This window comes from Podarcis tiliguerta (assembly GCF_965153285.1).
Source record: "Podarcis tiliguerta genome assembly, chromosome: 2".
NCBI lineage: Eukaryota > Metazoa > Chordata > Lepidosauria > Squamata > Lacertidae > Podarcis > Podarcis tiliguerta.
Genome location: NC_139535.1, coordinates 40,217,683 through 40,230,213, shown reverse-complemented (window position 1 = coordinate 40,230,213; position 12,531 = coordinate 40,217,683). Strand labels below are relative to the sequence as shown.

Here is a 12,531-nt window from a genome sequence, read left to right as displayed (position 1 = left end):
TTTCCATACCTGGCTTTCCTGGTGCAGAAAGAGCTTTTGAGCTCTCAGGCTTGCTTACTGGGTTCTGAGAAGGTCTCACAAGGCCTTCAGAAAATCTCGCAGTACCATTCAAGATCTCATGAAGGCGTCCAGAGCCCAGTAAGCAAGGTGGAGGGCTCTCTGTTGAAAGGGATTGCAAAGGGATTTAAATCCAGGTGCACGCATCTATAGTATGCAGGAGGGCTCACACTAAATTTCATCTGGGCATTCTGATATTATTGTAATTGGAGATCTAGGTCAAAGCTCACAATTTCCCTCCTGCCTCACATATGTTTCTAAATGCATCATACTCCCCATCTGTAACCTAATGTGCTTTTACCTCATTTGGCTACTAACTACTCTGTGAAATGTGGGACATTAGAATTTCCATTTCATGGATGGTAAACTGAGGCCAAGAAATAGTGACTTGCTGGAGACTACACAATGAATCCATTGCACTTAAATCCAGGTTATACAAAGTCAATACATAACCAATCAGGTCCCACAATCCATGCATAGATCATGATTGTAGTCCTTAAAAAATGGGGGTGGAGGAAACCTCCAAGTGCACAACCGAGCCCTATACATTTTAAATAAAATCATTCCTTGGGGCAGTCTTAGGCACCACCAATTTCAATTTTAGTTTGTCACAATAAATAATCAACCATGATTTATTGAAAAAATATATTGTAAACTCACACATTTTATGTTATAATCAAAGTTATCTTTAAGTTCATGGTTGCATCAAGTGGACAAGATATTACTGCCTTCTGAACAGCTCTTCTTTTTAAAGTTACTATCCTAGGTGGTAAATTTACAGGTCGAGAATTTAGGACACATTTTTAGGAAAACTACTGAACTTAGATGCTGCTACATAGAGGACAAATAGAGACAGTTAGGAAAGATGCTTCTCAACTTTCTAAACGGTTTACTTTAAAGGTAGCTTGGTCAACCTGGAATATGCACATTTTTTTCTCAAAAACATGCTAATCAATTAAGTATATTTTGTCATTGATATTCTCCAAGCTGATAGGTAGATACCTGCAAGCTTATGCATACAATTGTAGTGGTAATTTGAAAGCTCACTCATGCAGACCATACCAGGACAAAAAATATATTTAAATAAATAAACAAACTCCTGCCAGAAACATGGAAAACTTTGCATTGTCTTTTTCTGCAGTGGAACCCTCTGAATAAACTAACGAAATTTATCTGCACCATCTCAAGTCTGTGTCTACATTTCTGCCTTTCAAGAGGAGGAAACCCTGTGGCGAATTTGGGCACCTTAAACTGTGAGAATATACCCCTAGCCATTTCTCACACATACACAAAGGAAACATATACAATTTACACAGCTAGATCAGCAAGCATATATGACAATCATGAAATAATGGTTGAAGCGTGGAGGACAGGGAATGACTTTGTGGCAAAACACAGTTAACATGCATGAGACCACCCAGTTAAGTCATGGCATTTCCACCATGAAGAAGATGGAAACCAGTCACAGAAATAGAGCAGTGACTTAGGATAAAGTAGCTTCTAACTTGGTTTTTAAAGTTTTAAAATTCAATTTATTTATTAAGTACTCAAAGTTTAGCTCTACAATGTTTACTTTGAACAGTGCAATCCTATGTGTGTCTACCCAGAACTTCAAAAGGAAGTTCTGCTGAGTACAAGGGACTTCTCACCAAAGGTATGAATAGGATTGCAGCCTTTGCTAACAGACAAACAAACAAACAAACAAAGCCGCGGAGAGAAGGAGAAGGAGAAGAAGAAGGAGAAGGAGAAGGAGAAGTAGGAAGGGAGGAGGCCAGTGGCACTTCACAGGACAAAGTGACTCTTAATCTGGGTGCAGCAGCTGAGAAGGCCCTCTCACTCATCCCACCAAGCCGTGCTTGTATTCTTAAAATAGAATTATATTCCCTAATTCTATTGGTGAGGGACTGCTTCAGATACACCCCTCCAATTAAATCATTTCACACTATCCTTCAGACACAAGGATGCCCAGACTGACAACATTTCCAAGACACATACCTCAATTAGTTCAGAAACCCCTATCGGCGTCACTGTTTCTGGAGCTTCTGGTCCGCCAGGCTTTGCTGCAGTGGCAACTATAGGGCACCCATGGAACCTGAGAAAAGAGAATTCCACCTCAGAGACAAGTCACTCCTTCTTTTTTCTTCTCTTTTTAAAAATAGATTTCAAGACCACTCCATTCCTAAGTGGCTCAGAGAAGAAAATAAACTACACTATAAAATTCCAGTAATAACACCCTCCTGCCCAGCGATGATTTCATATAAACAAACATGTTGAATATTCCCTGAAACCAATTAATGTTTAAAAAACTAAAAAAGCATAACTAGACCAAATACAGTTTGAGTGGCACCTAACCAATCCAGACCTTCCTCCTCAATCTCCCAAGCAAGTGCCTAAATAAGGACATTTTACATTTTTGGTGTATAGGCTAATGACCCAGTCAAGTCCAAGGACTGGTCCAAAGAAACTAAGGGGGAAATTAATTTGACCCAGCCTCATCCTACTGCATTGGTTCTGTTCCATGGAGCAGCCCCACAAACTCCAAGGCAAATGTGTCCTGCCCGCCTGCTTTCACCAGGAAAACCACAACACTTTCCTGATTTTTCAGTGGTGCCAACTCAACAGGAAGCAAATCACGTAACAGTACACTTCCACCTGCAAATGGAATCATGGTCTATTCAGTGATGAACTTTTCAAGGCTATAGTGTGTGTCTTTGTATGCGTTCTGCCTTCCCTTTCTTACTTTCTAGGAAAGTAATAAATTAGGAGTAGCCAAGTTTCAGACGATATCATCAACGCAGGGACTCTTCAAGGTCTCAGACAGACAACTTTTACATCTCCTGCTAGCTGAGTATGGAACCAGAGAATCTAGAAACTGGAGCTGGGCTTCCTAAACACAAAATACATGGTCTGTGCTCTGCTATGGCTTCTCTTTCAGACAGCTTAGGGTTCTCAGCAAGAATCAGCAATATTTATATAAGACTCGCCTATATAATGAAGAACTTGAAATCAGCAATTGAAGGCATTTAAAAATCGAAAGCTGACATTCTCAGGATGCTGAATCCTCTGCCACATATCTTCTCCACCTGCGATCAGATTTTGCCTCACAAATACTACTGGCACTTTTAAAAAGAAGGCTTTTTTCCTTCTTAAGACAAAAACCTAAGTAAACGGAATGATAATAGCTCATTTTCTGCCATAAAAAGTGGGGGCAGGAAAATGTTACAAATACAGTAAATGCTCAGTTCTAGCAAGCATTCAACTTCAGCCACATAACAAATACTGGCAAGAAGTTTCTGAGTCAAAGGCCTGTCCCTTGCCTTTTTTGTTTTCTGGCTCCAAAGCCTGAGATTTTCATCTCAAAGGGGCAAGTTCCTGGGGGAAGGGAACTTTTTGACAAAGCAAGAATGTTCATGGGAAGTTTGATTCTCAAAGCTGCTCCAGTGCAGGCTCCACTGGGATCACAGCCCAAGTGTATTGCCCTTCCACTGAAGTTATCTAACACTAATCCTGTATACAAGGTATTTTCTCTGTTTATGTGCCATAAGCCTAAGGTTCCCAGGGACAAAGGACGATAAAAATGTGTACTGAGAATTCGAGCGATTAACCATAAAGCTTTTTGGAAATTCAATTATTTTTATCCAAATACATTTGGGCAATCTCTCCTAATACATATAAATTAATGTTGAATTAGGTGCCTTGGTGTGTGTTTTTTTCAGAGGCAAGGGCTGAAAACATGACATCTTGCTCTTACAAATGTATTAACATATAGCATGCCTTGGGAACAAACTTTTCCCCCCTGTAACCAGTTTTAGTGGCATCAGAACACCTGCTTCTCACAGTAATACCTTTGCTAAAACACTGGAAAATGAAGAAGACTACAGTTCCACTCTATAAAAACATATTAATTTATACAAGAGCCACCAAACATATATCAGGGTGAGTAGGAAGAGGAGAGGAAGTGGGGAAGGGGTGCAGTATTACATGGCTAGCTTTAATCTTGTGCCTCAAATGTGGCCAACTGAGGTGAGAATTTCCATTTCCCCCTGAGATTTTCAGATGTCTCCCCTGTCCTCCACTTCCTACGAGGTATCAACGTTCACACAAGTAGACGTGACATATCGGATAGACAGGATCTGCACTAAGAAAAGTGGGTCTGACAGATAGAGTTTGCAGACATGCAGTCTTGGACCTAGAAGGACTGGGTTCAAATTACTGGTCACTAGTGGATAAACTCTTGGACCTATCGCAATCTCTTGGCTCCTGAATCTGTAACAGAAGCAACGGAGAATTTAACACTTGTGGGATTTTTAAGAATACAGTAAGCACTGTGAAGCATTTGGAATGCTAGACGTGCTACAGAAATAAATAAACCAGTCAGCCAAACTTATCACAAAACTGGAGGAAGGGGTGCCGCTTATATTTGAGGCCCACATCTACAGATATGGGGCCAATCTGGACACACTTTAATATTATATGCAGAAGCTGTAAGATGCAAGCTCAGGAGCTCTCCCTCCACCACAAACACACACATTCACTCACAAGAACAGCAGATTGAAAGCTTCCACATTCTATTTTAAATTAACCAGAGCTCCATGTTACATCTGAAATCAGGGACCTCTTGTCAGTTTAAATTGTAGTTAGCTCAGAGAAGCCAGGATCAAACTGTGCTTTGTTCACTAACTGGACTTTGAAGTTACCAAAGTCCCTCAAAGCAGGGAGAGAAAGTCCAAGGAATGCTGCAGCTTGTGCCCATAAGACCATGAGAGGCCAGTGTGGTGAGACAGTGAGGCACAGCCGCCCTCCTGACACGCTGCCACAGACCAGGATGGCACAGGGACACAACTTTTATGAAGAAACCGAAGGCTTTTCTTTGGGGAATTATGGGACCAGAGATACTTAAACAATATAAAAATCAATTTATGTATGCAACCATGGCCACTCAAATCTTATTTTTCCCAAAGATGGAAGGAAGAAAATGTCCTGGCAAAAGAGGAATGGCAACAGAAACTATGCAGAGATAACAAAGCGGACTGGAAGAATAAGAAATCAAGACTGCAATGTTTTTAATATAGAGTGGAAATCGTTTATTGAATGTTTACAAAAATATTGCAAAGAGATTAGGGCATTAGCTGGATTAATGTAAATATGTGCAGTGATATTAAACAACTATGGATTATATGTGTTAAATAATAAATTGGTTTAATTTGGAAATGGAGGAAAAATATTATAAATATAAGGAACCACAGAAAGAGGGGGAAGGGAGTCGAAATATGAAATATGTAATAACTTGATTTTTAAGAGTTTGTTGTTTGTTGTAAAATGAAATATATATAGGGACACAGCCAATCCAGTACACCCACCAATGCAGCAACACAGTCCTGACCTTGCCACTTCCCTGCAGAAACATTGGTTCAGAAAAACTACTCCTGTGCAACACTAAACAATGATTCAGCATTATATCCAAACTGGCCCACCATCAAATCAGGAAAGACCAAACTTTGAATATTAGGGCTACTGTACTATTTCATTGACCTAAAAGCGGTTTCAGCAGGTGCAGCTTTCCACGTTGCAGTGCTACAGGGGCTTGAAAAGCTCCCTGTGTGAAAAATGTTCTCACCCCTAGTGTCAAAATGCTAGGCGTCCCCTGGTCTAAGATGTATATAGATTCAGAAGATCCTGCTTCAGTGCAAGGAGACTTTGAGTGAATGCCATCACTTTCTTTCCAGCTTTACAATTCATGGTAACACAGTAATGAAGTCGCCTACCGGTTGCCAAGGAGGATGCAATTCCTATTCCTGTCCTCTGCATGATATGAATCTGGCTTGATGCTATGCCTCTCTGTTAGCATGGATTGTATCACTAATATTTTAGCAAATAATCCGTTCAACTCACTGGAAGTCCTTAAGTGCCTCTCTGCATTCATCCGCAGCCCCCATACATTCATTAGAGCCTACATGCATTCAAAAGGAATGAGAAAGGAGCCCTTTGTGTAGAAATATATGCAGCTCACTCAAAGAGCCAAAACTGGCAACTATAAGAACCACAAAACTGCAGGGCAAAAGGGCAGCTAGTCTAACTTCCTGCAGTATCTATCCACCCTTCACATCTAAGCATCTTTAATGGGCTAGTCCCAGCAGAGAGCAGAATCACTACAAGGAGTACTAGAAGTGTGGCTAAGAGGTCAAGATAAATTTACTAAAAACTAATCTGGGTGTCTCGTGCAAGGGGGCTTATCCACAAACTTCAGAGGAATAGGCATGTTCCCCAAACAAAAGCATCCAATCGGTCCTGGAAAAAATCCTTACATTATAATCTATAAATAAGACAATCTGTTACACCCTAGAGAAAAATGTGGCAGCTTGCTAAAGTGTTTTAACATAATGCACAAATACAATTTTTTTTAGGAAAATGAAAACCAGCCCAACAAAGGTTTTGCCCTTACTCCTTCACAAGTCACTTAAAGGAGGTGGGAGAGATAATGGCTGTGGGAATTGGGGATGAGACATGGAGCTTTCTAAGCAAACTGTTAAGCTTTTGATACAGCTACTGTTATTGCATCGACCTTTATTGGAGCATGGTGGAAGCTAGTCGGCTAGTATAAACTGCAAGGTTCTTAAACTAACAGGTTCTGGTAACACTTATGCAACACAGGATCGTTGCACTAAACTTGGTAGGTAGAGGCAGGGAGGCACAATCTCCTAAGCTTCCATCCTGACCAGTGTGAGCAGCAGGACTATGCACAACTACATCAATCCAATAAGCCATGGTGCTGCTGGCTTACGTACTAAGAATCAGGAATGTTTCAGAAATTCCTGCTGGCCAAATGTTGGTTTGCTGATGGAAACAATCATATTCCTAATCACAAAGACAGAGATCACCTGAAAAATATGAGACTGCATGACCCTGAATTTTAATAATGGAGGAAGGAAGATCAAGCATTCTAATTTATGAGCTCTTTTTTTTTTTTTGTAGAACACACTTGCACTTTAACTTCCAAGATATGCCAGAAGGCCTGGTGAAATGGCTTCTGAGAATTATGAGGTTCAAAGGGCTACAAAGGTTTAACAGAGAAGAGGGTGAGAGGATTTTTAATATGACATTTATATCCTTGCTATATATTTCCAGCTTTTGTCAACCCTACAGTCAGAATCCTCAGTCTATCTGGGTGTTGAAGGGTGTTGACCTCTACAGTGGTCATTTTCTCTTGATTTATAACAAGGTTGCATATTTAACCCAGTGTCAAGTAGTAGCAGTAATATCAACTCAAGTAAAAGCTAGAAAATCCTTTTCATTTTCCGGGGACAACATTATAGAGAAAGGATAAACTCAAGTATAAGTATTCGGTTTCACAAGTACAACTCACCTGAATATTCCCCTCAGCTGAACATCTGTTGCCAGTATGTTCAAACATAACAGATGCATCACAGATGTACTGTAAACCAAACTTTCTAGCAAGTAAATAACATTTCAGGAAATCCTTCACTTGGTGTTGTTGTAAAATAATAATTCTGCTCAGTTTTTGCAGTCTCATGGACCTTATTACTGAAATTACATTCTTACCCAATACTCAAGCCACTGATATTATATTACCTGACTGATTTTACAAACAGCCAGAACTATAAAATTCTTTACCATGTATTTGAGGTCAATGAGAAATTAGAGCTTTGAAATTTTAAGATAGCTCAGAGCAAATATGAAAGTATTTACTTACCAAAGAATAACAAAATAAAGAGGAATCAAACTATAAAACAGGTTGACACACACAAAAATCGCAGCTTATTTACATTTGTTTGCCCTCCAGCAACTACCTTGAAGGACAGTTTAAACTGATGGGATTTTGTCTCTATCAAATCTGCAAACAGAAATTTAACTCAGTGACCTTTATGGTGTACTGATGAAAAGGAAACAGGGCAAAGACGAACAGAGAGACTGATAAAACAGTAAGATGTTTCAGATTGTTTGGTGGAACAAAAAGACACTATCCTGCAATCAGAGTAAGACATAAGGTGGTTTATGCAACCTAGTTTGGACGACTTATTTTGTCCTCTTGTACTTGTTAAACATTCAGTATTCAAAATGCATACCCTATTTATTTCTGCTGAAACTCTCGGAACTTAAGAAGGGGAAGGAACATAGCAGGTGAAGAATGAAGGTTCCTAGGCTTGGCTTTGCAATCTTTCTATGTTGTGACCTTGTGAGGGGGAAATCCACTCTATGTACCCACTTGTAACCATGACCTCAACAACAGCAGCTCCCTTCATAAACAACTTGCCGCTGGACAGTGGCTCTGTAGATATTTCACAGAAAAATGAAGTTGTATCTCTAGATGCAGATGCTAAAGGCACTAATAGAGCAGCAGGCCAGGAATATAGCAAACTAACCTGTCTCTGTAACTAGACATATAAAATAAGTGTCAATTTAACACCCATGCAAAACCAAACACAATACTACACCTTATGGCTGGATATGTACACACTTGCAAGCTCTTTTCCAAAGTATTGGGGGGGGGGGAGTGTTAACTAAGCCTTCAAAGCAGGAGATTTCATTTTGATCAAGTCATGAAAGGGCATTTTTCATCTGTGGGATAGCTCTCAATCATTTCCATAGAAAGCATGTGAAAACTACACAGACATCTACAGAACATGTTCATACATGATCCCTTGAGCTGTGGCTACTACCCTGGATAGCTTTGATTTTGGGATTTTCTTTATAGAACATGGCTCATTCTGACTCTTTCTTTCATGTACATACCTGGCTCACTCGGTTACATACCTAGTATTTTCCAAGGTCTTCTGCATTTTCTTCGACATCTTCTCAACAGCAGCTTGTCGTTTACTTTCTGGAATAAGGTCTATTTTGTTCAAAACCACAATCATTTTCTGACATGCAATTTGCCCAATCACCAAGCACTCTGCTGACTGAGTCTGCATCCCTTTTGTTACGTCTATCACGAGCATCATCAGGTCAATTATCTGAGCCCCTGAAATAAAAAAATATGGAATCAGTGTCTAAAGATCAAGACAGTAAAAGTGTGAGTGCAAATATCACCCATATTTATTATAACCAAAGAAAACAGGTGGCTTAAATAAAATTCCACAGTGAACATTCTACATTTTCTAGATATTTAAATGATTATAACATTAGGGCAGAAGATAATTAAACAAAGAAAATAGAAATCAAAATTTAATTTTGCTCCACAGAGTGTCAAATAAAAAAAATACAATATATCTCATCTCATTTCAGAACCGTACTGACCCAACATAATTTTAACTGAACAATTTAAACTTTTAAAAAAAGCAATCTGATGTGCTATAAACGCTGCAACGCTCCACAACAGCTAAAACACCACTGTCAAATTCTTCTCACCATGAAAAACTCCCTATTAGATTGAACTTAAAAGGGTGGCAATAGGAGCAATAATATGGAGTCGGGAGTGTGCATTAGCTGTTTACCCAATTCAATAATTTCCAGATGTTCACAGAGCGGGGGGCCCTGCTTGCTGGCCCCGTCCCTCCATCATAATCCCAACAGCATGTCCCTGCAGCCCCCACAAGTCCAGACTGAACTTCTGCTCCAAGGGACTTGCTATACTTATGGTGGCTCCCCAAATAATTTAGATCCCTAACTGGAGAACCAACATGGGTAGAACAGTCTCACCACAGCATAAGTTCAGTTCAAGCACATTGAGGGCTGCAGAGGTGGGCTGTCAAAGAGCACAACTCTTGCTTTCACCACCTAATGAGACTAGAAATGCACAAGAGCAAACTAAATAAGATGGTTCTTATGATCCCTTGTCTAAGGCTACTTCAAACCTCCTCCTTCCAATGCCTCCAGCCACCAAACGTAATAGGGCTGTGTCAAAATATGTGTATTCTTCACCAGGGACCAAACACTGGCCATGGCCCTCAGTTATGGAGATTTTGGAAATGTATGGCCTCCTATCGGGTTTCCCCCCTTCATCTGTTCACTCAGTGCTTAAGTCACAACACTCATTTACATCTTGGCTTAAGATATGAACCTCTGAACTGGCACGATGTAGTTGTGTGTCATAGCCTTATTCAAAAGGTGTGCTGCTTTATATGATATGGATTGAATTATAAAGCATTTTAACAGCAGTTTCAGACAGTTTCACTTGTCTTAACAATAATACAGTGGTACCTTGGGTTACATATGCTTCAGGTTTCATACGCTTCAGGTTACAGACTCCGCTAACCCAGAAATAGTACCTCAGGTTAAGAACTTTGCTTCAGGAGAGAACAGAAATCGTGCTCCGGCAGCGCAGCGGCAGCAGGAGGCCCCATTAGCTAAAGTGGTGCTTCAGGTTAAGAACGGTTTCAGGTTAAGAACGGACCTCCGGAATGAATTAAGTACTTAACCCGAGGTACCACTGTATCCTTAACAACAACTTTTTAAAATTTATGCTAAAACAGGTTGTGCCAAGACACGTTATGGCCAAGACACGTGATTTATCATAACTGTTTTTCTTTCGGTTTCTTCTTTACCATCAGAATTTAAGATCTTGCTTGCTTTTTCTTGGCTTACTTTATTTCCCTGATATAATCAGCTATCCATATCCATACACACTCATTTAGAATGTCCATGAGCTCAAAAAATTCAGCTTAAACGTGCATTAAAATGCAGCACACTAGTAATCAAAGCTGAGGAGCACAAGGGCAAGATACACAATCAGCATAATGTATCTGACCATCTTTTACTGGTGAAACAAAATCAAAGCAATGAAGCACTATTTCCATCTTATCAAACATTCGGATGGCTTCACGTGTGCATTTAACAGGCTGACACCATGTTTTCCAATTATCTTTGGGGCATACAATGCAGTGATTCAAGCAGTCGTATGGGTCACAGTGCATTATTTACTAACTCATGAGAAAACAAGTAACTTCAGCAGGTTAAAATGTGAAACCACTCTTTGGCTAATCATTAAAAGCTGTCCTTATTTAAATGCTAGAAATCTACATAAACTGAGGGTGCATTATCGGTAATTTTAAGCACTAAGATAATGTTTCACTTCAACCTGTGACTGCAGGAGAAACTTGCCCTTCTCTAAAATGGGAACAGCAACATTTACCTAGTTCACAGGGCTGTGAGGTTAAAGAAAATGATTATACACCATTCTGCATACTCAAGTGTTGAAAAAATGAATTACATATTTTGGGTGCTTTTAAAATGTTTTTTCAGAGTACCTAGTATTCATTATTTGTAATGTTGTGGTGTATTTTATGTTACTTTAATGTCATTAATGAATTCCATTAAACTTAGAATTCAGCTGCCTGTTAATTGTAGCAATGTCCAAGTAATGCCTGATACAACAGCATATGCTTTGGCATACAGTGGGTATACAGTCATAACTTGGGTTGAAGTTGCTTGAGGTTGAGCTTTTTCGGGTTGCACTCCACGGCAGCCCGGAAGTAATGGAACACTTTACTTCTGGGTTTCACCGCTTGTGCATGCACAGACTGTCAAAATGACATCATCCCCATGCACAGAAGCGGCGAATCGTGACCCGCGCACGCACAGATGCGGGTTGCATTCGCTCCTGGATGCGAACAGATCCCGTTCGTATCCAGAGGTACCACTGTACGTTGTTTTTTCCGAGAGATAAAACTGTTGCTGATTATACCATAGCGAGCTTACAACTATACCATTGTTTTCAACCGAAATCTCCTCAAAATTGAAGCCCTTGAGAACTGAGGCATTTTGATTTATCAGATAAAATTAATCAAATCATTCCATAAAACCGATGTGTTGTAATGTGAATTTCACAAAAACCAAACCACATTGGATCTGTAAACTGCCAACATCAGGCCTAAGTGAATCCTGAACTAATTTGTATAGTTTTAGCTGTCACTATCTCTCAGCTGTTGTTTCCAACATGTAAAAGAAGAACCACTTTACCTGAAACAGTGACTGCTAAACAATCTGAAATGCTGAGGTGTTTCGTAAACAATGAATAGTGCTAGCTATAATTCCTGCATTAATGTAAATTGGATCTTGACCAGCATGGCTGAAAGGAATTAAGCCAGAAGCATTGAGGCATGAACACTGCATAACATCCTGATTTCCCCCTCAACACCGCTACAGACCAAGGGTGGTTTCAGCCATTACAAAATTCCTACACAGGGCTTGCTTTTGTATAGGAAATTTGCAATATTAGAAGCTTACGTTATTCTAGCTCAACTGTATTATGAACATCTCCACAAGCCTAAGAGGGTGGAAAATGTCATGGGAAACTGCCAATCTCTGAATCAGACCAAGCATATCCTTCCTACTGCACGCCAGGAATGGAAAGTTGTGACACTGGAAGAAGCAGGGGATGCCCCACAAATATGGAACTTCTTTCCTAAATGTATGTAGGGGAAGGCAAACCTTTTTGGAAGTATCAGACAAACTTTTGATAGGTATTATTTACTGTCCCTACTTTTCTTAGATTTAAAAAAAAAGCTAAAGGATCAG

General features: G+C 39.8%; 1 protein-coding gene across 3 annotated transcripts in view; it reads right to left on the bottom strand.

Moving 5' to 3' along the window:
* EEFSEC (eukaryotic elongation factor, selenocysteine-tRNA specific) overlaps window positions 1-12,531 on the bottom strand; it is a 251,422-nt gene that overhangs the window by 188,909 nt on the left and 49,982 nt on the right. For all 3 annotated transcript variants that reach the window (XM_083418565.1, XM_083418563.1, XM_083418564.1), the window contains 2 exons: window positions 8,830-9,037; window positions 2,053-2,149 (listed from right to left, as the gene is read on the bottom strand). In XM_083418565.1, the coding sequence (XP_083274691.1) occupies window positions 2,053-2,149; window positions 8,830-9,037 (305 nt within the window). The remainder of the gene's footprint in view (window positions 1-2,052; window positions 2,150-8,829; window positions 9,038-12,531) is intronic.